The following is a 26,724-nucleotide window of genomic DNA, read 5'->3' as shown; positions in this document are numbered from 1 at the left end:
CTTATAACCTTTACGCCACAAAACTTCTTTAACTGGATTAAATCGACGTCGACGTTGAATAACCTCTTGACTCAAATCAGGATAGAAAAAAACTCTGCTATTCTGAATCAATAACGGAGTTTGTCGTTTTCTCGCATTTTGCACCGCCAGTCAAAGTATTACTTCTCTATCTAAATAATTCAAACATCGAATTATTACAGGTCTTGGTGGCTGACCAGGTAAAGGTGTTCTTCTTAAAGCTCTATGAGCTCCCAATACCAAGCCTTCAGAAAAGAATTCTTGCCCTAGTACTTGTGGGATCCAATCTGTAAAAAAACAAATAGGATCTTGTCCTTCCATACCTTCTGGCAAACCAACAATTTTCACATTATTCCTTCTACTTTGATTCTCCAAATAGTCTATTTTCCTCTCTAACTCCTTCTCACATTCTCGCAATTCTATAACGGATTTTTTTCAACCTTCAACACTTTTTCTGTATTAGAAGCCACTTGTTGTTGACATTCCAAAAAAGCAGACTGAAATTTTTAAAAATCTTCACAAGATGCTTATACACGTGCTTTAACTGTATTCAATTCTGAACTTATCCTTTGAGCCAACTCATTCATTATATCAATGACAGCATTTAACTGCTTACATTGTAATTCAGAAAAGCTCAGCCCTGCTTTCTCTAACCTAGTGGCAGAACCAGGTAAATGCAGCTCCTGCTGCAACTCAACAACAGGCATTTTGACAGTCTTACTGCGGGTCTGGACTCCCAATGACGGCACTCCGACTTCCTCAAGGGGTCGGCGCCGGTCTCCCCCCGCAGTTCCCTCAAAAAATCACGGATGAATTTGAGATCTTCAAGTTGAAATGCTTCCTGAAGCATTTCAGACAATGGCGTCGTCTTCCTGCGTGCTCCCTCCGTTAAAATCGGCAGGCTGCCAGAATCGGGATCCACTTCTTGGGAACACGCACTTTCCTCCAGAGAACGGGTAATTCCAGCACTGTCCTTTACTTGGTGAGTAGTAGACATTTTTTTTCAGCTCCCACAGGCAGTCTTTGTAATTTAGGCACTGAAGAAATTAAATCTGAAGCTGTAGCAAGTTGTTTAGGCCCCAAATCTTCAATACTTTGAAAATGTAACTTCTTCTGCACTTGAGGTTTAATCTTTTTACCATTAATGGCCATAATAGTTCCTTAATAATTTAAACTAAAATTTAAGAAGTTTAAACTTGAAAACAAAGGGTTAAAAAACAGGTACTTAAAAGTCCGGCCAGAGAGGTCGAGATTACACGTCGAGACTCTATGCCATCTTGCCAAGCACCCCCCCACCCCCCCAGGGAATTTGTTTTAATGAAAAATTTTATCACAATACTTCAATTGTTTGAACAGGGGAAGCAAAAGGTAAAAGAACACATTTGATGATTACTAAACACATTTTTGGGAGCAAGAAAATAAAGGAGTTATTTACCTTATAACAAGCCCAGTGCGCCAATATTCGACTTGCTCCTTGAAATTCCGAAATTTTCATATGCTCACAAATTTTTATTGCAAGAGGATATAGTTTACGTAAAATTAATCTGAGAATATAAAAGGAATAAAGCAGAACTGAAACTATTCCCTCATAGCGTTTTCTCAATTAGGTCAAGTACAAGTTGATGTGAAAAAGTATAATAGATCAATGCAGGGTCCAAATTCTGATCAACTCAGAGAGCAATAGTCTTTTGAAATATTGAGAATCAAAGATTATGGGATGTCACAGGAAAATGGTGAAGCAAAAATGTCTGGCAGGATGATGCCTAGATTGAAGATCATGTCACATGAAGCAAGGGTGACAGAACTAGGGGTTTTCTCTTTGGAGCAATGAGAGGTAACTCAATAGAAATGTGTAAGATAATGAGGGGCTTAAATAGGTTAGACAGCAGCAGTTTCCTGGGGTGACAATAGCAAATACCAGAGAAAATTTTAAGGGAGATGTCAGTGTAAAGTCTTTTTACTCAGAGAGTAGAGGGTGTCTGGAATGCATTGCTGGGGATGGTGGTGGAGACTGGTGCAATAGGTATATTCAAAATACTCTGATAGGTACACAGATGCAAGATAAATAGAAGGTTATGCAAAAACACCCAGCGCCACAAGGACAGTTTCTTCCCTTCTGCCATCAGATTTCTGAATGGACAAATGAATCACAGACACTACCTCCCTTTCCATTATTGTTACATTTACAATGTAACATACATGAAATTAATATTTAAATGTAATTATTATAGCAATATTTGCCCCGTAATGCTGCCGCAAAACAATGAATTTTGGAACATGTTTGTGACAATAAATTCTGATTCTGAAAATTAAATTGTTGTGGAGTCAGTTTTCATAGGTCAGCACAATTTCATGGGCTGAAAAGGTCTGTTCTATCCTATAGTGTTCTATGTTCCATGACCTTTCTGAATGATGATGCATGCACTGTTACATACTCTACACCTGCTTGTTTCCATTTTTTTATGCAGAATGTTGAAGAATAATTGTGGCAAGATTCTGGTTAACTAAATCACTCCAGAAGAAACTCCCCTGCAAAAATATTAGACTATTAACAGAACTTGTTTACTATCTTCAGAAGAGAACTGGGGTCAAATCAACCAGTTACTACTAGTTATGATTTTAAACAAAAAAGTATCCCTATTCCTCACTCCCTGTTGAAAATTAATGCAAAAACAAAAGGCACGTTACCTATCAATTAGAACTTCAATAGTGAGCTGCTTATATCTGAAATGTAAGTTAAAGATCAATTTGAAAGCAAATAAGATTAAAAATGCTTATTAGCTTTAATAAATATCAGACTACAAGGGACTCTAAACAAATATTATCAATTTTAAATTACCTTTAAAATTTGGCTGAGGCACTGGAGATTTGAATTTTTGATATACAGTATTCTTTTATAAAATCCCAAATTCAGAAAGAAAGATCATGAATAAATTAATGTGATAATTTACAGTAGCTTTCTGTTTAATAAGCAATTACTTTATTGACACGCCAAATGCCAGCAATATTAGCTTGCACTATGTCTATTGATAATATTACATGTTGGCACAGGCCAGATGTCTTTTGAAGGAAGTTATTTTAATCATTTAACTTTTTAATTTGAATAAAAATGATCACTCTATGTTTGATATCATATAAATTACTCATTAGGCTTTCCAATTATTTCCAGGTATTTGATTTTTTTTGTGTTTGTCGCTGTTTTTTTAATTTTTGGCATTCATGAAAACATCATTTTCCCACAATTATGTAGTTCTGAACTGAAAGATTTACATGAAACTGCTTCTTTTGAAAATGAATCAGTAAACAATGCTGCTAGTTACAAGAGCTGTCTCCTAGCTATTCATTGTTAATTTTTTTGCATTTTCTATTGCATTTTAAATTCTAAAATAAACAAAAATTTACCCAATTATGAACACCAGAAAAATTGAAGTCTTTTTGAAATAACACAAGAAAATTATTCATTCAATTTGAAACAAATATTTGCAATTTCTATATTTCCAAATACACACCAAAGTTTACTTAGAATAGTCCTGTAAAAGAACCAACCAAACCTCAAATTACATAAAAGGATACTGGGGATAACTGAGAGGGATGCCAACAGTATAGTCACGAATGGCATTCAACACTCGTAGATCTCGAGCCATCCTCACAAACATATCTGGAGGAAAATTGCTGATAAAGCATTTACCAAAAGAGGCTGCCTGCGTCCAAAGTAAGCAGAAGGTCAATAGATATATTATACATTTCAATTTGCCTATAGCAACTCTTTTCCAGTTTTAAAAAAAGCAACAGATAGTCTATACTATGCAAGATACAGATATAATTAAATCCATTGTGAACCAGACTGTGCAAGCTTTATCAGGCCTAATTAACCTCACTGTTTCATTAAATATTGTTGTTGAAAAAGAACAATAATTTCATTTTTTAACAAGAAAGCAAAAATGGGAGAAACTGTTGAACATCTCAATATATACAATGTTAAAGAAACAATAAATATATTTAGTCCGCACCATTAATCACTGCTAAGGGAAGTTGAAATAGATAGCTCTGAAAATTGTGAGGTTTATTGGTAAGACGCTGTGCATTTTATTTTGCAATACAATATTGTGGACCATGTAAAGATGAGTGGGTATGGTTTTAATCCTAGAGTTGGTCAAAAAGATTAAAGATCCATATGCTTTCACAGTTTATACAAGGGAAACCAGCAAATATTAGCTAAATTAATGAAACAGTATGTTGTGCTGTTAATTCTCAACCACTTGAAAAGTTATTTCTGCTAAAAGAATGTTTTCCTACAACTCACTTGACAGAGTAATGGCAAATTCCCAACTTTAGATAGATTTTCAGCTGGTGTTGGTTTTATCCCTTCAACTGTAATACTGCTGAAAATGTGAACTACTGAATATTCTCTCAGCATCTGCTGAGTAGAAGCACATATTTTAAGTTTCAAAAAACATGATCATGCGGAAGCATTCTATTCTGCCCCAGCCCTATTTTGTGATGTCTTGATTTCATGTCACTGTTTGAATAATTTGAATAATATGGTCACATTGTCTTCAAAAGGTCTTTCATTTGTATATTTATTTTGCGTCACTGTTGCCCATTTCTCCCTCTCTTCTCAATATACTTGACAACTATAGCATTCATTACTCAACAGACTGAAATAAATGAATTACCAAACAGGAGTAGTACATGGAGCCTTGCTATTTTCGATGGCTAGTTCACGAGTTAACCAATTAATTGGGATTCAACTACAGTGTATTTGTATAGAGAGTATTCTGCTAACTTCAATTTCCCTTTGATTCCCCACTACATGCAATTCCTCAAGTTAATTTCTCAAAAGTGCATTGCTTGTCCAAAGCAAAATAAGCAAAATTTCATTCCCAAATGGGCTGCCCACTCACCCCCCCACCCTCACACTCACCCTGCCCTCACACCTCCCCTTGCCCTAAATTTTTTTAAAAATCCATTCCCAGACAGGCTCATGTTGTTATTTAAGAAATGCAAGGTCAGTAAAATAAAGTCTGGATGATAGCTAAAAGAAATCTGAACACCATGAAATCCTAACCTGTTGAATCTGGTTTTTTTCACAACTAGTACTGCTATCAATACATAAACACCACTAGTTTTTATTTACACATCAAAATTTAAAAATCAACTTTATAAGTTTGATTTACGTCTCATAAAAAAAAGAAATTTAAAAATTCATATCTATCAACTGCTTTACACATTAATGGTATTCTTAGAAGGTTTGTTAGGCTGAATACCTAACATATCAATAATATGGAAAGAGTGCTGAGAAGATTTGCAAGAAAGTTGTCCAGACTTCAGGAACTGAGTTACAAGGAAAGGTTAAACAGGTTAGGACTTTATTCCCTGGAGCATAGAAGAATGAGGGAAGATTTGATAGAAGTTAAAAATATGAGGGGCATAGACAGAGTAAATGTAGATAGGCTTTTTCCACTGAGAGTAGGTGAGATACAAACCAAAGGGCATGTGTTAAGAATGAAAGTTTAGGGGGATCTTCTTCACACAGAGTGGTGGGAGTGTGGAATGAGCTGCCAGCTGAAATAGTGAATGCAGACTCAATTTTAAAATTTAAAAAGAATTTGGACAGGTACATGAAAGGGAGAGGAATGGAGGGCCATGGACTGGGTGCAAGTCAGTGGGACTAGGCAAAAAAAGGTTCAGCACAGATTAGAAGGGCCGAATGGACTTGTTTCTGTGCTGTAATGTTCTATAGTTCTAGGGAATAAACTAAGATATAAAATTCCAATTAAAAATACTCCCCCATTCAGTCATACATTTGTAGTTTATTCAGTTAAGAGATTAGAGAAAACCTTGCATCAAATTACATTACAGAACTGTATTAACTGGTTTGAAGTACATCACGATGGCCTCCTAGAACTTGCAAAGCACGTGAAAATTTACTTGCTCTTATTTTTGCGCTGTGCCCCAAGTACCAGAAGTATACAGATGATTCTTACCCTTAGCAAAGCTTTCTGCATATCCGGTTCATATTCATTGCCTGCTGCCTCAATGCATTGCTGAACAGCCTCAAACAGGAGGTTTTGTTCTTTTATCTCTCTTAAATATTCATCAGCTTTCTGGCTCTCTTTCTAATGAGCAGAAATGAAGATTTAACAAACGTTACACGCTGTCCAAAATTATTGATGAAGTTATTCCAACAAAATGAAGATGACCAAGTTATTTTTCTCCTGACTAAGAATAAAATCAGATAATGTTAGTCAACTTTTCATGGTTGAATCTCATTTTACTGATTCTGTGAAAAAGGTGTCCATGGGAACCCAAATTGAAAGTGATCAATACTCAAACCACAAATGTCAAAAATTAGAAACCAGAGCCAAAAATATCACACACATCTGTAGGGTTAGTAATTGGGACATTTTGTTCTGGCACAATGCCTTGAAGTTAAACCACCTCCCGTGCTCATAATCTGAACACATGGACCATAAAAGAACTGGGGCAATGAAACTACAAGGGGGAGCATCAGCATTGAAACATATTTGGCTTTTTCTAGTGCAGCAGGTGAAATTTTGTGGAAAGAGTACTTAATTGAATCTTGGGGATGATTTTGAAAAGTTGCTGTGGTGCAGAATTTAGGATTACCACATTGATTTTCCAAGCTACAAGTAGCAACTCCAGGGAAAAGTGATGTGCAATAATGGAGATATGGAAGTTTTACTCAAAATCATTGACCTGCCATTATTATTTCACACTTGGGTTTAAGGAATTTCTAATGCCCACCAAAATTAGTTGAAATTTACAATGATGTTGTCTAGATTTGTAACCATACAATTTAATTGTATTTACATTTTTTCAAGGGATTTTGATAGATACATGAACATTTAGGAGCAATTATAAAAGAATTGATGTTCCTTGTGAGATAGCAAGGACAAAAATAGTGTTCAATTGATTTTTAGTCAAGGATTAATATATTTTTGTACTCAGAGCGGAATTCAATATCATAAGTGATTACATTGTGCACAATACTAATACAAATATTGAGATTTACAGGAGGAATATTGTAAGAGAAGGTTATGTTGGTTATGAGGAGACTGGTAAAAGGAAATAAAGAGCATTGGGAGAGGATATGAAAACATATACTCTTGGAAATTACCAGAGCGAGAAAAACTTACAAAAGCACTTACAATTTAAATAGCTTTTATAAATTGAGGTCCAGGCATATGAATAGAGATATTTAAAGGGAATGTAGAAAGAAAAGGTAGAAGAGACAAGGCATTTCAGAAGTGTATGTAAAACATGGTGTGAAGCCAAAGGAAGGATGACCAATAGCTTGGTCATGGAAGAGAGTCCTGGAGGAAGAGAATTCCTGGGAACAGAATACATGTTGAAGGCACAGCTTCAAAGCTACAGTATGAAGATTAGAAAATCAAAGGGGCTTAAACCAAGTGGGGAAAATTTTAAATCTGAGGAACTGGAGAACTGAGTGACAAGGATACAATTTATTAGCTGAGGATGGAAAATAAAGCACACATTTTTTTTGTCTTAACTCTGACCTGTGAAATTAAATGGATCCAACTTTTATTTGGAACACTATAACTAAAATCAAATCTGATAGAAAAACATACAGCAAAATATACCTCATATTCTTTATGAGCTTCCAAAAGAAGTGCACCAGGCGCCATGGAAGCAATTTTGAAAATATCTTGACAAGCAGCTGAAAATAAATAGAGAAACAATAAGAAAGCTGGCAATGATCACATAATTCACTCTCACAAAAGGATATTTGAAAGAAGGCACCTTTAATTTTGGAATCACTATTCAATATGGAAATTGGATTAAGCGGATCATGTGTCATTTAATGCTTCTTTTAAATAAAAGAGGAATGTCGCCAATATGTTTCTAACCCTGAAGTAAAATGCCAGCTTTATGCAAAATGAGCAAATGGGACAACAGATAATCCTGCATGTGGCTAGGCCATATCCCAATCATAGCAGCACAACTGAGGGATGATTAAAAATTACCCCTCCTGAGAAAGAGAAATCACAAGAACTCGGCTTAGTAATTTCTAATGCCAGGAACAAAATTAATTAATGATCATCAGGACCCATGTTGAAATTCACAATTAAGTTAACTGATAGGAAAGTTTGTTTGGACAGTAAGATTCTTAATAGACTTCATGGAGATATTTAGCTGCACCAAAAAACAGATGGAAGTGAAAAAAAGATGTAAAAATTCAAATCGAACTGTTTGGTCTATTTTCCTTTCGAAGGTTGCATTTTAATGTGGAAAGTAAAGGTCGAAGGCATCTTCCAAAGGTATAAAAATATATAAATATGAAGGCATAAAATATTTTAGAGAGATTATTCAAATTCAGACAATCCATGTGTTCAGGCTATTCAGTGACCAGAAATTCATCTTACAGAATTCTCAAATCATTACTCAGAAATCTGAGATGCAGAATTAAATTTGCTCTCACTAAATGTGCAGAAAGTGAATAAATGCAAAATTTATTATTTTTCCAACTAATTTGTGGATATCAGTGCAGATGAAACAAGTTTGTTATGGAAAATCAGGGTGCAGTAAGTTTCGAATACAACCTGTCCCTTTAATACAGGAGGCTCATGTACATTAATGGCAGTGGTGCTGGAGCTGCTTATTTGGCGGACGCAGGGAGAGTGGGGAGCAGGGGGGGGGGGCAGTGCTTCTCCATGGGGTCTGTTAGGTCTGCTTTGTTCATGAATGAGTGAGACAAACACCAGGCTGAGTCGAAATCAGGGTTCTTTGTTCTTTATTACCGGATTGTAACACTTGCGACTAACCATGTTAGTCGGAGAATGCATTCTGCCGTTATCAGCAAAATGGTGATTTTTTATACCCTTGGATACATGCTTAGAACATCATCATATCATTACTTGTCCAATGACTAAAACTGTTGCTATCCTTTCCCTGCTAGCTTCCTGCCTCTCAATCCATCAATGTCTCTCTTATCTTGTAAGTACAAGGATGCATTCACATCTTGATACAGCCCTGTACATTCCCATCTCATGATGTTTTACCTAACAGGAGTACAAGGACACCTCCCCTTCTTGTTACAGCCCTGTACAGGGTAACTCCCTACACATTCCCATCTCATGATGTTTTACCTTACAGGTCCTAATACCCAATAATACAGCTGATGGCTCCTACAGCCTGTTAAAGAAGCTAACTGTGTTTCATTTAAAATCCTGCAACCACCGGGTCTGGACTCAAATTGGCAGTGCCAGTGTTTAGCTGTGGCCACGAGGGGTTGCAGACTCCAGGGCCACAATGGACTGGCGCAGGGCATCAGTAATGGGGAGAACACCCACCGTTAAGATGAAGCAGAGGAAACTACCTCAAGGATGGTGACCATGGTGACAGACCAGCGTGGGCCTCTATATTTGAAGGACAGCTGTTGGTGACTTGCGGGCGAGTCACGCATGGGCTGCTGGTGACTTGAGGTTAAAGGACTCACACCTGCAGCCTGCTGGAGACTGGTTCATGAGAACCAGGTATCGGAACCAGGATTCAAGGTGGTTCTGAAGGCAAGAAGGGTCCCAACAGGTGCTGGCGGCTTTTCTCATCATGTCAGAGGTTTGGATCTGGGCTCAGGTTGTCAATTGTATGAACTGGAGTCTTATGCAGCTGCTGAGGCTGGGAAGCAAAGGAGGCAAATCCTGAGGAGACTCTGCTTCTCTTTCGCTGACTGTAAGAGGTGTCGGGCAATGCTAATGGCAAATCCTCATCTGTATTATGGCAGACTAAAGGCAATTTCATATCATATTACAATTCTGTTCTAATACATGACAATAAAAGGTCTCTAAATCAACTTGGTCTTATAAAGGGCGAAAAGCAGAGGATTTCAAAGAGAAATTTTCAGAGCATGGGACCCAGTTTGCTGCAAATGAGCACTGGGATTATTACAGAATACACAATTACTTGTGAAAATATTTTGCTACTTAGTTATTATTCCTTCAAATTTCAAATATAAATTGACACCAAAATATTGATGTAATTTTTAATCTCTTTCAGTGCTTCCAGTATTATAAAAAAACTCCCTGATTACATGTACCATACATGGAATATTTAATGCAAGTGCTGTTTTTTTTGGCACACACAGTACTTACGTGGAACCTCATGTAAAAACTCATGACTATGAGAGCTTATAATACGAACCCCATCAATCTCAGATACTAAGTGAACATCCTCATCCAGATAAAATCTGAGCTTTAGTTTAGGATTCAAATGTTCTCAGTGCTTATGAATAATGAATACTAAGCACTAAATAAGCCACCCCTCTACTAGTCAAATAGAACCAATCCAAATTTCTTTTTACTGAATTAACTTTGAAAACAGAGTGAATATTTTCTTTGTTCCTTTACAACTTTGAATAATTATTTTGATAAACGTAACTTGAAACTGTGACATAAACATTCTGTAATAGCAATTAAAACATTTTGCTTGAGGTTCTCACTCCTGACACAGCAATAATCGTCATAGAATTTCAGATATGAATCAATACCACTATTTCACATGAAAAGACACACTTGTTCCTCATCTCCCCAAAACAAAATTGTTCCACTCATTCAGATAAGAATGTGTGAACTCTGGTTTTGAAAATACAGGCAACTGCTGCCAAGGTAGTTTGTTAAATTTGAGAGTGTGGTGAATGTAAACTGTCTATTTTTTTGGAACAATGAACTCTCTTAGTTTTTTCAGCCATACAAATCCCAATGTTCCAAAAGGAAAACATAAACATTAGATTTGCACAAGGATATCAATTGAATAAAGGATACTTAATGGTCTCCTCTGAACTTCCAGCAATGAAAAGCAATTTATCCCAAACACCAACTATAGTGGGATTAGTGCTTTTTGGTCTGTTGCACCTGGAAGTGTAAAGAGAAAGATTGTCAAAATCAACATTCTATTCTTACACATTTGCAAACATCGTGAATGAAAATAAGTGAATGCCAAGTTTAATGTCATTCTTCCGTTATATGCTCACTCCTAAATTTGACAGAGTGGAGTATTTAATGTTCAATGTGAAATTTCAAAAGCTTAAGATGGGCAAAGTAATTGTGAATGGGGTATTTAACATTATTCAATTGTTAATTTATGAAAAACACAATAGGCTTGAAAGAAACCAAGGCACAATATAATACAATTGAAATATATTATCTGTGCAGATTAAAACAAATCAGTTAAACATATACATCCTTCTTTTTACTAAGAGTGAGAGGATTACTATTTTTCCAAAGTGCTTCCAGATGGTGTAGAAAAATTTGAAAGATTGTATAGTTGCTGACCGAGAGGTAGCTGTTAACTTGGTGGGAGATGGAGTGTTGGGAAGAGTATTGGTGCTGGAGTGAGGGTGGGGGAGGAGGGTGAGGGAAGAGGTGGCAGGAAAGTGTTTTTGTGGGGGAGGGGGGGATGCCTAATTACACCCATGTGACTAATTACTTTGAAACGTGGGAGGAAGCTGTAGCACCCAGAGGAGGTAACCCACGGTCATGGGAGAACCTACAGACTCCTTTTACACAGCACTGCGCCAAATTCACTGGCACTGTAACAGCATTATGCTAACCACCACACTAAATCTACTGCCCTGTCCTTCACGGGCATAGTGGCAGAAAACGCAAATTAAAGGGTGGTCGGGGAGACAGAACAACTTTTATATTTCCAGTCCTTAAGAATAGCAGAAAAATGTAACTAAATCTTCAGACGGAGAGTACCTCAGTAGAGAAGTGCCATTACAGAGAGAGAGAGTGCTGAGCAAATGTTAGCAGCTGTTCTGGAGGGAACAATAGAGGAGTTTTTTTTATATTGTCCACACATTCCCTCAACCTCCTTACTCAAGGAGGTTGAATTATTATTGATGAGAAGCCCCAAATGACCTCTATCAAGTTATGTTTGGTGAGAGGCAAGAGGCGAAGGACTAGCAAGTAGCGAGTGACAGGACCAGTAAACAAAAGGGCGTGCTTACCAGTCTGAAGGACCAGTGAGGAGGAATGAGGAGCAAGCAACAGGATTAATTGGTAGCGGCCAATAAAAGGAGGGGAAGGTTAAGGAGCAACCAATGAGGAGTGGCCCAGTGAGTGAGTGGCACAGAAAAGGAGTGGAGCACTGAGGCTTTGGCCTGAGAAGCTTCGGCACGGAGAGGTTGAGGCACAGGTAAAAGGGGAAAGTTTTTTTTTCATTTAATACAATCACTGGGTTTCGTTTCAGGTATGGCAGGTGAGCTCTGACCTGTGTCATGCTCCTCCTGTGCCACGTGGGAACTCAAGGAGACTGATAGCCTCCCTGGGGACTATGTGTGAAGGAGGTGTGTCCAGCTGCAGCTCCTGATAAGCCGCGTGACAGCACTGGAGCTGCGTGTGGACTCACTTTGGAATATCCGGGATGCGGAGAATGTGGTGGATAGCACCTTTAGTGAATTGGTCACACCGCAGTTTCAGAGGATGGAGAAAGATAAGGACTGGGTGGCCAACGGTAAGAGAAGTAACAGGAAGGTAGTGCAGGAGTCTCCTGTGGTCATCACCCTCCAAAACAGATATACCGCTTTGAATATTGTTGGGGGAGATGGCCCATCAGGAGAAGGCAGCAGGAAGAGGATCATGGCTCTGTGAGTGGCTCTGCTGTGCAAGAGGGAGGGTAAAGAGTGGTAGAGCAATAGTTATAGGGTATTTGATAGCAAGGGGAACAGACAAGAGCTTCTGTGGCTGCAAATGGGACTCCTGGATAGTGTGTTGGTTCCCGGGTGCAAGGGTCAGGGATGTCTCAGAGTAGCTACTGGACATTCTGAAAGGGGAGGGTGAACAGCCAGCTGTCAGAGTCCATATTAGTACCAACATTATAGGAAGAAAGAAGGATTTTGTTCTACAAGCTGAATTTAGGGAGCGAGGAGGTAAATTAAGGAGTAGGACCTCAAAAGTAATAATTTCAGGATTATTATTGGTGCCACAAGCTAGCCAGAGTAGAAATAGCAGGATAGAATGAATGTGTAGCTGAACAGAAGTGCAGGAGGGAAGGTTTCAGTTTCTTGGGGCATTGAAATCGGTTCTGGGACGGGTGGGACCAGTACAAACTGGACGGTCTACATCAGGGCAGAGCCGGGAACAATGTCCTAGAGAATTGTTTGCTAATGCTGTTGGGAAGGTTTAAACTAATGGGGCAGGGGGATGGGAACCTACAAAGAAAGAATGAAGAAGGTGGTTTCGAGAACAAAGCTAGAATTTAGAAAGAGGAAAAAAAAGGGCAGAAAAGTCAAAAGCAAAGGATGTAGAGGTTGCTATATTCTAAAAGGACAATGAGCATAAGGGAACTTTATCTGAATGTCCATAGTATTAGAAACAAGGTTAGTGAACTTGAGGTGCAAATCAGTACCCAGGCAGATGATTTAGTGGCCATGATTGGGAATTAAATATTCAAGAGTTTTGGTTAATATGAAAAGATAGACATGAAGGCAAAGGAGGTGGGGTGGTGCTCTTAAGTAAGGATGAGATCAGGGCAATAGGGAGAGACGATACAAGATCTAAGGAGCAGAATGTTGAGCCCATCTGGGTAGAGATTAAGAATAGTAAAGGGGAAAAAAAAAATCACTGGTGGGAGTTGTCTATCATCCACTGAAAGATAACTAAGGCATGTAAGAACAGAACTGCAGTTTGTCGCGGGGGACTTTAACTTCCATGTATATTGGGAAAATCAAGTTGGTCGAGGTCGTCTGGAGGATGACTTCATAGAATGCATCCATGATAGCTTTCTTGAGCAGCATGTTAAGGAACCAACAAGGGAGAATGTTATTTTTGATCGAGTATTTGTGCAATGAGATAGGTAAAATTAACGATAAAGTAGTTAGAGATCCACTTGGAAAAAGCAATCATAACATGATTGAATTTCTCATACAGATGGAGGGTACAAGTGTATTATGCTTGAACAGGGGAGACTACAACAGGATGATGGAGGAATTGGTCAGCGTGGACTGAGAGCACAACTAGTTGGCAAAACAGCTGAAGAATAGTGGAAGACTTTGAAAGAGATTTTTCACACTGCTTAACAAAAATATATACCCATTAAAAATAAGGCCAGAAAGAGAAGTCAGAGCCAGCCTTGGTTAACTAAGGAAATTATAAAATTAAAAGCTCATGTGTGGAAAGTTGCCAAGAGAAGTGGGAAACAGAAGAATTGGGAAAAGTTTAAAAGGCAACAAAGGGCAACTAAACGAGAAATAAGGAAAGAGAAGAAGGATCATATTATGAAGGTAAATTAGCACAAAATATAAACAGATAGCAAAATATTTTATAAATATATAACATTGAAGAGTATGGCTAGAGTCAACATAGGTCCTTTGGAAGATGAGAAAGGGAAATTGATATTGAGTAATGAGGAAATAGCTGAGGCATTGAACAAATATTTTGTGTCAGTCTTCACAGTAGAAAATACATCCAGCATGCCAAAGAGTGGTGATAGGGATGTAAAGGGAGGTGAGGGCCTCGATAATATCATTGTTACAAAAGAGATAGTAATGAGAAAACAAATGGGACTGAAAGCAGACAAATCCCCCAGTCCTGATGGGATCCATCCTAGGGTACTGAAGGAAATGGCGGGAGTTATAGTTGATGCGTTGGAAGTCATTTACCAAAATTCTCTGGATTCTGGGCAGGTCCCAACAGATTGAAAGACAACAAATGTCATGCCACTTTTTAAAAAGGGATGTAGGCAAAAGACAGGTGTGATAGTACAGATTCTATCACCATTCTATGTGTATATGTACATATGTACAGATGGTAGTGTAGGATGAATGTGATTGGCTGAGAGTGTAGTCACACCTACTGGCAGGTCTTAAAGGATTGCTCCTAGACAGACCAGGTCATTCTGGACTGGTCGACCTACTTGTGATATGCTCCAGTCTTTTAGTTAATAAAAGCCTTGGCTTGGATCAACAAGTCTTTGGTTCTTTCGACGCACATTACAACAGGTAACTAACGGCCAGTTAGTTTAATGTCTGTATTTGGGAAAATGCTTGAAGCTGTCATTAAGGATGAAATAGCAAGAAATATAGAACAAAGGGGTTCCATCAGGCAGACACAGCATGGCTTCAAAAAGGGCAGGTCTTGTTTGACAAACTTGCTGGAGTTCTTTGAGGATATAATGGGTGCAAAAAATAGAGGGGAACAGGTTCATGTTGCATATTTGGATTTCCAGAAGGCATGTGATATGGTACCACACTAAAAAACTTATCAGTAAGATACAGATGAATGGAGTTGGGGGAGGTACATTGGAATGGATTGAGAATTGGTTAACTGACAGAAAGCAGAGAATCGGGATAAATGGGTGTTTTTCTGATTGGCAGACAGTGGTAAGTGGGGGGCCGGCGGGGTCAGTGCTGGGCCTGCAGCTGTTCACTATTTACATTGATGATTTGGAAGAGTGGGACAGAGTGTAGTGCAGCCAAGTTTGTGGATGATCCTAAATTGAGTGGAAAAGCAAATTGTACAGAGGATGTGGAGAGGCTGCAGAAGGATAGTTAAGTTAGGTGAGTGAGCAAAGGTCTGGCAGATGGAGTACAATGTTAGTAAATGCGAGGTCATCCACTTTTGTAAGAAAAATAGAAGAACAGATTATTATTTAAGTGGTGAAAAACTGCAGTTTGCTGTAGAATGATTTGGGAGTGCTTGTGCATGAATCACAAAAAGTTGGGTTGCAGGTACAACAGGTTATTAGGAAGGCAAATGGAATGTTGCCCTTCATCGCTTGAAGAATTGAATTCAAGAGCAGGGAGGTCATGCTGCAATTATACAAGATACTGGTGAGGCTGCACATGGAGTATTGTATGTAGTTCTGGTCTCCATTCTTGTGGAAGGATATGCTGGTCTTGGAGGCAGTCCAGAGGAGGTTCACCAGATTGATACTGGAGATGAGGGGGTTGACCTATGAGGAGAGACTAAATCATCTGGGATTATACTCACTCAAATTTAGAAGAATGAAAGGAGATCTCACAGAAGCATATAAAATTATGAAAGAGATAGAAAAGATAGAGGCAAGAAAATTGTTTTCACTTGTAGGTGAGACCAGAACTAGGGGACACAGCCTCAAGATTCAGGGGAGTTGATTTAAGACAGAGATGAGGGAAAAAAATTTCCCCAGAGTAGAGATTTTGTGGAATTCTCTATCCAGGGAAGCAGTTGAGGCGACTTCATTAAAAATATCTAAGGTTCAGTTAGACAGATTTTTACACAAAAAAAAGGTATTAAGGGATATGGGGAAAAGGCAGGTAGGTGGAGTTGACTCATTGATCAGATCAGCCATGATCTTATTGAATGGCGGAGCAGGCTTGACGGGCCAGATGGCCTACTCGTGCTCCTATTTCTTATGTTCTTAATACTAAATCGCGATTAATGAGTCACCTCTATCAATACTTTGCCTCTTAATAACTTACCAGACAAACTGCTTTGGTGGTGTTTGGAAATTTGTGTCAATCACACACAACATGTCCTGGAAAAATATAAGGCAAATTTTCAATATTTACTTCATGTAGCAGAAACCCTATTTACTCATTTATAGAACCAGATCAATAAAGCAGGTATGATAAACATTCAGCAACATCCTAAATAAAACTCTTCCCTTAAAATCCTTTTCTCAGTTCTCCTACTATATATATGTATCCTGGATAGTTTGCAGCCATTCTCAACAGGTATCACATGGCCCTCTGGAGGCCACAACACATTTAAGGTGGGGGGGGGGGGGGGGGAGGGGGTGCACAGACTGAAATGATAATGCTTTTTTATGTAGTCGGTAGAAGTAGAGAAGAAACCAATAAAACTTGACTGCTTCACAAGAGGGCCCTGACACTTTGAGTAGAGTCCTAAGGGGACTGTAGCCAAAAAAAGATGGCTCTTAGTCCATGTCTATTCCTCCAAAGTTCACAATGTATGCATCATGTCAAATACTTTCTCATGCACAAAGTACAATTACAACAATTAACTATGAAATACATCATTAAAATTTTTTAATACAAGCTAAAGTGATAGCAAAAACAATGAGAAGATATCCAGCCCCTGTAAGGTGGTGCTAAATATGCAGTATGGATCAGGCTAACTACTGTATTCTGTTCAATGGAATGAAATTTTCTAATTGTAAGATAACTTGAAGTTCCCAGTATATTTGTACATCACTTTGATGGTTTCCGCTCATGAGTTGGAATGTTCATCAGCTATTGTCGAACAAGTTAACAGCAGAACGAATCAATCATTGGAATGTGTGAGAGAGAATAAGTAACATGGAAATGAGGAGTGGAACCGATGAGCAGTCTGTATGGCCCAATAGCATTGATCTGTTTCATTACGATACAGTTTTGAGAGTTTTCTGCTTGACAGCAATGATGAAATTCAAGTCCACACATGTGCAGGTCTCATAGCCATAAGAACACACACACACAAAAAAAAATTATTCTGCCCACGCAATCACATCCTGATTCCCTCGTTACTCACCGCAGACCATGAACATTGTTGCTCCCTCAAATTCAGGCCTGCCCTTCCTGCAATTAAAGCCTCAACAACTCCAATCAGATTTCCACCAACCAAGACTGCCCCGCATCAAAGTTAATTGCTCTGCTTTAAATTGGAAGAAACTACAGAACACAGTGAATGCAGCTCAGAACACAAACACTCCCCCTCCACAAGAACTCCATCTACATCCCCTGCTGCCAAGGAAATGTAGCCAACATAATGAAGAACCCATTCTCTTCATTCAGGGAAAAAGCTTAAGAGAGAGAGAAAATACACATCAATAGACTTAGAGAGGGATTCTTCCCTGCAGCCATCAGGTCCTTGAATGAACTCTGTAACAGTACTCTCATGATGCCTAGGTTGGTCCTAATTAACCTTCCCATGTACAAATAGTAAAGGGTTCTACAGCACAGGGAAAGGCCCTTCAGCCCACCTTGCCCATGCCACCCAAGCTCCCATTTGCCTGTGTTCAGCCCATATCCCTCTAAATCTTTCCTATTGACGTACACGTCAAATCATCTTTTAAAAATAAAAATTGTCCCCACTTCTACCACTTCCTCTGGCAGCCTGTTCCATTTACCCACCATCCTATGTGTGAAGAACATGTCCTCCAGGTCAGTTTTAAAACCTTCCTCTTTTATCTTAAATCTTTGCCCTCTAGTTTGATGCTCGCTGACTCTTGTCCCTGTAAATTGTGATCTATACACGATTGAATTACAGGAAAAATATTAGCATGGATAGAGCATTGACTGATCAACAGGAACAGTCCGGTTTAATATCATCTGATTGTACAAGTACAACCTGACAAAACAGCATTTTCCAGACCTTGAGGCAAAACATGCAAACACACAATCAGACACTATACGCATACAGACAAACAATACATATGCAGGACAAGCACTCATCTTTAATTAATTAATTAATTGGTATTGTTTTGCACATATGAGTGTCTCAGATGGTTAGTGTGAGCAGTTCCCTTGGTGGTTCAGAATTCTCACTGCCCGTGGGAAGAAGCTGTTTCTCATCCTGGTGGTGCTGGCTCTGATCCTCCTGTTTCTCTATCCTGATGGGAACAGCTGAAAGATGCTGTATGCAGGGTGGAAGGGGTCCTCAATGATTTTGTGCAATCTCTTCAGACAATGAACCCGGTAGGTCACATCGATGGGGGGAATGCGGGGAAACTCCAGTGAACTTCTCTGCTGCTCTCATGGTCCTCCGATCCATTTCTCTGCAGCAACCGTATACCACACTGTGATGCAGCCTATAGAAGGTTGACATAAATAGTGGTTGGTAGCCTTGCCCGCTTCAGTCTTCTCAGGAAGGGCAGTCACTGTTGCGCCTTTCTGACAAGTGAGATGTGAATGTCAATGATAGATCATTAGTTAAGTGAACTCCAAGGAACTCCACTCTCTCTACTACAGAGTTGTTGATATGTAGTGGAGGATGATCGATCCTGGTCCTCCTGAAGTCCACGATCATATCCTCGTCTTGACCATGTTGAGATCAGGTTATTACTCTCGCATCATTTCATGAGATTTTTCACCTCTTCTCTGTGGTGTGATTCATCGTTATTGCTGACGAGGCCAACTACTGTCATGTCATCTGCAAACTTGACAACACTATTAGAGCTGGATCTGGCGAGGCAGTCATGGGCCAGTAGCATGAACAGGAGCGGGCTGCGGACACAGCCCTGAGGTGCCCCAATGCTCAGTGGAATGGTGCTCAATATTCAGCTAGGAAGTCCAGGATCCAGTTTCAAAAAGGGGTTTGAGTCCTAGTGAGGACAGCTTTCCACAAGCCTTTGGGAAATGATCGTATTAAACATTCATAAGAATGATTCCTGGAATGAAGGGATGGATTAGCATATGAGGAATGTCTGACAGCTATTGGATTATACTTCTTGGAGTTCGGAAGAATGAGGGAATCTCAGAAGTTTTTCAAATGTTGAAAGGCCTGGACAGAGTAGATATGGTCAGGGAGTCAAGGTCAAGAGGGAACAACCTCAGAACTGAAGGGCACCCATTTAAAAATAGAGAGGCGGAGGAATTTCTTTAGCCAGAGAGTAGTGAACCTCTGGAATTTGCTGCCACAGGCAGTTTGTGGCAGCCAAGGCGTTAGGTGTATTCAAGGTAGAGATTGATAGGTATCTAAATAGTCAGGGCATCAAGGTTATGGGGAAGGCAGGGGAGTGGGGCTGAGTGAGAGAATGGATCTGTTCATGATGAAATGCTGGAGCAAAGTCTTCTGCTCCTATGGTCTTATGTATGTAATAATGTAACAATGGCGTGAAGCAAGGCTGTGTTCTCGCACCAACCCTCTTTTCAATCTTCTTCAGCCTGATGCTGAACCAAGCCTTGAAAGACCTCAACAATGTAGACGCTGTTTATATCCGGTACCGCACGGATGGCAGTCTCTTCAATCTGAGGCGCCTGCAAGCTCACACCAAGACACAAGAGAAACTTGTCCGTGAACTACTCTTTGCAGACGATGCCGCTTTAGTTGCCCATTCAGAGCCAGCTCTTCAGCGCTTGACGTCCTGTTTTGCGGAAACTGCCAAAATGTTTGGCCTGGAAGTCAGCCTGAAGAAAACTGAGGTCCTCCATCAGCCAGCTCCCCACCATGACTACCAGTCCCCCCACATCTCCATCGGGCACACAAAACTCAAAACGGTCAACTAGTTTACCTATCTCGGCTGCACCATTTCATCAGATGCAAGGATCGACAACGAGATAGACAACAGACTCGCCAAGGCAAATAGCGCCTTTGGAAGACTACACAAAAGAGTCTGGAAAAACAACCAACTGAAAAACCTCACAAAGATAAGCGTATACAGAGCCATTGTCATACCCACACTCCTGTTCGGCTCCGAATCATGGGTCCTCTACCGGCACCACCTACGGCTCCTAGAACGCTTCCACCAGCGTTGTCTCCGCTCCATCCTCAACATTCATTGGAGCGCTTTCATCCCTAACGTCGAAGTACTCGAGATGGCAGAGGTCGACAGCATCGAGTCCACGCTGCTGAAAATCCAGCTGCGCTGGGTGGGTCACGTCTCCAGAATGGAGGACCATTGCCTTCCCAAGATCGTGTTATATGGCGAGCTCTCCACTGGCCACCGTGACAGAGGTGCACCAAAGAAAAGGTACAAGGACTGCCTAAAGAAATCTCTTGGTGCCTGCCACATTGACCACCGCCAGTGGGCTGATATCGCCTCAAACCGTGCATCTTGGCGCTTCACAGTTCGGCGGGCAGCAACCTCCTTTGAAGAAAACCGCAGAGCCCACCTCACTGACAAAAGGCAAAGGAGGAAAAACCCAACACCCAACCCCAACCAACCAATTTTCCCCTGCAACCGCTGCAACCGTGTCTGCCTGTCCCGCATCGGACTTGTCAGCCACAAACGAGCCTGCAGCTGACGTGGACATTTACCCCCTCCATAAATCTTCGTCTGTGAAGCCAAGCCAAAGAAGAAGAGTAGAGATGACCTGTTGGTCTGTTCAGAGAGGAACCTTTGTCACTGTTTAAGGTATTTTGTGCCATATATACTCAAACCAAAGACACAAATTATGTCTAGTATTCCTCAAGTTTTCAAGACAATTCTACAATCTAATTCATGGTTCTGCAAAAAGTGTATTTCTCTGGCTCTTCTGAATTATATGGCAAACTGCACCAACATTTTTTTCTCTCGGTTGTAGCTTTAATCTCAGCCCCAACAAACATGAGGAACTCATTAACTTCTTTGTCCATAAGACTGAGACTGTGATCAATTGGCAATTCTATTTACCCCTCCTTTGCCAGCCCAAGCAAACTTCCCCTTAACTTCCCTCATCTTAGCACCTAACTCACATCTATAACTTTATCCTACTTCATGCCCACTTGAAGCTCAGTTTGTCCATCAGATCCAATATCCATTTTATAAACCTTTTCCCAAGAAGACTGCTGACAATCCAGCTGCTTCGCCTCGATTTCATTTGCAGATGAACATGTTTTCTTCCCTCAGATTTTTATCCTCTTTAAAATGAAAAGTCATCTTCCTCAAAAAACCTTGACCTTGCAGACTGCTCTATCCATTCAATCACTGCCTCAAATTCTTGAATGCAACATTGTCACCTAAATCCATGCCCAATTCTCCACAACGTCCTGAATCCTTCCTATTAAACTTCAGCATACTTATCCACTATCCATGATCAGATATTTCCCTTAATCAAAACATGTTTAAAGCTATCATCTTTTGATACCTATTGAAAACGATGCTCCCTAGCTACAAATCGATCTTCTTCATTCTCTCCACAATCCTCTCCAATGCCTGAAACAGCAACATGCGGGAAAATCTGGACCAGCCAATTACCCTGGGAAGCTTGCGGACTCCATCCATTCCATTGGGTTGAGTAAAACATCTGGAAGAGTGGTCTATTCGCTGAGTTGTACATGGGTCTGTGGGACCAGGTGGGTGCAGACCTGCAGTAAATATACAATGTTTTTTCCTGGCAGGCAGTATGTCAGACTCCAAGAGGAAGGGAATCATCAACCTGATCTTCAAATAAAAGGGGGAGAAGCAGGATATCGGGAATTGGAGACCCACGTTGTTAAAAGTTCACTACAAGATCCTGTCCAAGGCTATTACCAATCGATTCAAGTCTGTTCTTGGACAGATGATACATCAGACCATACTTGTACTATTACGGGCAGGAAAATCTCTAAAAGTCTCATGCTGCTCAGAGATACCATCATCTGCATGGACACCTTCTGATCAGCTTAGACCAGAAGAGGGCTTTCACCAGCTATTGCACACATACCTGATGAAAGTGCGCTCCAAAATGGGCTTTGGGGAAGGAATCAAAATTGAATTAAAACTGCTTCACATAGAAATCTACAGTACAGTTCAAATCAATGAGTGGAAAATAGATTGCTTCCCATCAAGTCTGAAGTCAGGCAGGGTTGCCCTCTCTGCCCTGTTTATGTGCTGCATAGATTCATTTATAGAATTCATCAGCAAGGACAAGGCATAAAAGAGGTGATGTTGCCAGGCAGTGGAGGCATTCAGGTTAAAGCTTCTCTGTACATGGACGACATCACCTTAGGTTCAAACACATGACTGGTCCACAGACTGATCAACATCTGCGGCCAGTTTGTGTCTGAATTTGGTGCCAGAATAAAGCAAAAGAGCAAGGCAAGGCTCTTTGGTAACTAGTCTGACAGGTCTACCATCCCCTTCATAGTCTGATCTGACTACCTGAAGGCTCTGGGGATCTGCTTTGAAGGGATGCAACAAAAATAGGACAGAGCAGATATCAAAAATTGGGTCCCTCTGAATCATAGGACAGAACCTGGACATCAGGTACAACGAGCTCGAAGTACTGCTGTACATGGCACAGGTGTGGCACATCCCTGAACTTCTGTCTTAGTGGTCACCAAAGCAGCCTTCTGGTTCACAGGGGTATCCAAAATGGAAGGTGTCTGAAGAGTCACCATGTACAAGTCACCAAACAGGCAAGGCCATACCATCCTTCACGTGTGGCTGCATCAGACTGTGTGTTGAATCAAAGTGCGAAGAATGGCCCTGGCCCCTTTGCGCACATTGTCCCATCAGCTGGACATTGCCACCCGACCTATCCTTTATGGAAAAATTATTCCAGACAAAAACCTTTGACCTTAACTCTATCAAGCAGTGATCAGCACGGAACATCCTGTCGACACTGAAGGGCGAGAACTCAAAGGACATGGTGGGGTGGCTCACTAAGCAGACCATCCAGGTCATCTGGTAGAATGGAATGCCTTATTGCCATTGCTAACAAGCACCAGAGTTGTCCTAGTCAGATCTATGATTTATAGCAGAAATATCACTCATAATGCATGTTGTCCCCAAGACAGCTGGGATGTAGAGGAGACAGTTGCCAATCTCTTTGTAGAATGCAGATTTGCTAAGAATCTGTGGAGAAGGATGTTCTTGTCATAGTTAATCTCCGACAGCAGCGTGACAGCGGTTTCCTTAATTATGGGCTATTTCCAGAGACTCATACAGAGAGATATCAAGAGATGTAGGAAGATTAACAACTTAAATGAAAGATGCACTTGGGTCTGCCTGAAACCTGTTGGCCTTTCAGCACACCGAGATGCTGGTGAGGGAATGCTGCAGATTGGCACACTCTAGGCTGCAGAAGTACTTGCTGAGGGATGCTCTGAGGCTTGGTGCAGCCAGCGCATTGTGGAGAAGGACTTCATTCAAGAGTCCTTCCATTACTGAGCATAGAGGGGCTGAGACAGAGGGGAAAATCCCTCAAATAACAGAGAAATGGGCGGGGGGGGGAGGGGGGGAAGTAACTACCAGGTGCCTAAGTGGTGGCAATGGAATGAGATAGAGAATGAATGTACATAGATGGAAATGTGTGTCCCTAAGAATTCATTTTTGCATATAATTTATTGAAGATATTTTTGCCAAAAAACAGCCTGAGGGTTAAGTAAAAACACAATGCTAGAGAAACTCACTTAGTCAAACAACATACTTGAAATAGCAAAGATAAAGTGTAACCAACATTTCAGGCTTGAGCCCTTCATCAATGTATCTTTATCTTTGATCTATAATATATAGATATAGATATATAGATAGATAAAGTATAAAGTATGTGTTTGACCTGCGAGTTTCTCCAGCATTGAGTTTTTCCAATCACAGTGATCTGCAGACTTTCGTGTTTTTCTCTTTTCAAATGTCTGCTGATTAACTGTTTGCAACCTGTGTATGACAAAAGAAACTCTGATAGAGAGAGTAGATAAAGCAGTTAGCAGCTCATTCAAGTATTTTTCATGTAATGTGCTGTTAATGGGAAGATTGCAGGACCTGTACATATGAATAGAATAACAAAAAGTGTCCCAACATGACACAAGATAATACAAGTAAGGAGATCAGGAACTAACTGTGGGGGTGAAAAAGATTATGTTTCAATATAGAGTCAACCACATGCCCAATCATTCTTAAGACAGTCCATCTCACCTTCAGTGAAGAAGACCCCAGCCAAATGCTGCCAGTGTCTGTGAACAGAGCAAGCCATTTATAATTGAATGAAATAGCAATCTGGGCAAATCCACATACTTGAGGCCCAAGACCAGGTAGAGTCTGTAACAGAAAAAGTTTACTTTAACTAAATTCAATTTATTTATTCTTTTATCCTTTTTGCACCAACTTTTCTCTCAATTCCCTTGGCATTCAGAAACAAAAATGTATAGGCAGTGCCATTTGATATTTTCTCCATTATAATTCAGTTATAACTAAACTGACCTTAAAATCAATAAAGAGATAATAATACACAATATATGTTACGAGCCCAGTGAACCCCAAAACCCAGCAGCAATAGATATTCACCAAGACAAATGGTTACTTAAACAAAAGTTACTTTTAATTATCTTTAAACATGAAAACAGAATCACACTTTAACTTATCACTATTGACTTAACAATGAAGACGCTGTTTACATCCGGTACCGCACGGATGGCAGTCTCTTCAATCTGAGGCGCCTGCAAGCTCACACCAAGACACAAGAGAAACTTGTCCGTGAACTACTCTTTGCAGATGATGCCGCTTTAGTTGCCCATTCAGAGCCAGCTCTTCAGCGCTTGACGTCCTGCTTTGCGGAAACTGCCAAAATGTTTGGCCTGGAAGTCAGCCTGAAGAAAACTGAGGTCCTCCATCAGCCAGCTCCCAACCATGACTACCAGCCCCCCCACATCTCCATCGGGCACACAAAACTCAAAACGGTCAACCAGTTTACCTATCTCGGCTGCACCATTTCATCAGATGCAAGGATCGACAATGAGATAGACAACAGACTCGCCAAGGCAAATAGCGCCTTTGGAAGACTACACAAAAGAGTCTGGAAAAACAACCAACTGAAAAACCTCACAAAGATAAGCGTATACAGAGCCGTTGTCATACCCACACTCCTGTTCGGCTCCGAATCATGGGTCCTCTACCGGCACCACCTACGGCTCCTAGAACGCTTCCACCAGCGTTGTCTCCGCTCCATCCTCAACATCCATTGGAGCGCTTACACCCCTAACGTCGAAGTACTCGAGATGGCAGAGGTCGACAGCATCGAGTCCACGCTGCTGAAGATCCAGCTGCGCTGGATGGGTCACGTCTCCAGAATGGAGGACCATCGCCTTCCCAAGATCATGTTATATGGCGAGCTCTCCACTGGCCACCGTGACAGAGGTGCACCAAAGAAAAGGTACAAGGACTGCCTAAAGAAATCTCTTGGTGCCTGCCACATTGACCACCGCCAGTGGGCTGATAACGCCTCAAACCGTGCATCTTGGCGCCTCACAGTTTGGCAGGCAGCAACCTCCTTTGAAGAAGACCGCAGAGCCCACCTCACTGACAAAAGGCAAAGGAGGAAAAACCCAACACCCAACCCCAACCAACCAATTTTCCCCTGCAACCGCTGCAACCGTGTCTGCCTGTCCCGCATCGGACTTGTCAGCCACAAACGAGCCTGCAGCTGACGTGGACTTTTTACCCCCTCCATAAATCTTCGTCCGCGAAGCCAAGCCAAAGAAGAATTGACTTAACTAACCTAACTTAACCCCCTTCTAATTCTAAGCGCACGTGTATGTAATGTGTGTGTGTGTAAGTTCAGAAATGTTCTTTGGTTCACAGTCCAATCTCACTTCTCATTCTTCCAAGTTCTCTGGTTGCAGGCAATTCTTATACTGTGCACAGAATTTAACGTTAATAAAGTTTACCAGGCTTTGGTGCTTGAAAGATAAATGGTTACCACTCAGGAAGGTTCTTGTCAGTTTTCAAAGAGATATTTGTTGTATGCGGGACACCCAGCCACTTCAGTGTTTCGCTGAAGAAACTTGCCCCCTTTGGGTTCTCCAGATGATAACCTCTTTCTTTCAAGTCCACAGAGTGTCGTATTGTTTCTCTTATTTCAAGTGAAACATTAGACAGCCAGTCCTCTCTTCTTGCATGAATCACAAGGGCTTTGACCAGGCTAAACTACACACTCACAACCTGTCTTCCAAATGGGGTTTTCCACAAGTTTGCCAGCTTGTCCTGTTCCAGTTCCAGCTGCTGTTACTGTCTGTATCACTATAGAACTGATCTCTCTCTCTCTCTCTGAAAGAAAGCCTGTTTGACTCTCTCTGCTTGCAAAACCACATGCCCATTTAGAACAGCAAGTTCCCTTCCAGACAATAT

The 26,724-nt window shown here is 40.6% G+C and overlaps 1 protein-coding gene across 1 annotated transcript in view; it reads right to left on the bottom strand.

Annotated features, from left to right (window-relative positions):
* Window positions 1–26,724, bottom strand: part of vps16 (VPS16 core subunit of CORVET and HOPS complexes) — an 86,651-nt gene that overhangs the window by 35,307 nt on the left and 24,620 nt on the right. Inside the window, exons 7-15 of the mRNA XM_069934500.1 lie at window positions 24,517–24,639; window positions 16,460–16,515; window positions 10,821–10,910; window positions 10,152–10,246; window positions 7,644–7,720; window positions 6,006–6,137; window positions 3,592–3,719; window positions 2,707–2,742; window positions 1,454–1,562 (exon numbers count right to left, since the gene is read on the bottom strand). Of these exons, the coding sequence (XP_069790601.1) occupies window positions 1,454–1,562; window positions 2,707–2,742; window positions 3,592–3,719; window positions 6,006–6,137; window positions 7,644–7,720; window positions 10,152–10,246; window positions 10,821–10,910; window positions 16,460–16,515; window positions 24,517–24,639 (846 nt within the window). The remainder of the gene's footprint in view (window positions 1–1,453; window positions 1,563–2,706; window positions 2,743–3,591; window positions 3,720–6,005; window positions 6,138–7,643; window positions 7,721–10,151; window positions 10,247–10,820; window positions 10,911–16,459; window positions 16,516–24,516; window positions 24,640–26,724) is intronic.

The sequence above is a fragment of the Narcine bancroftii genome, chromosome 4, assembly GCF_036971445.1.
Source record: "Narcine bancroftii isolate sNarBan1 chromosome 4, sNarBan1.hap1, whole genome shotgun sequence".
NCBI classification, from domain to species: domain Eukaryota; kingdom Metazoa; phylum Chordata; class Chondrichthyes; order Torpediniformes; family Narcinidae; genus Narcine; species Narcine bancroftii.
The sequence above is the reverse complement of the archived record's forward strand: the minus strand, read 5'-3'. Positions and strand labels throughout refer to the sequence as shown.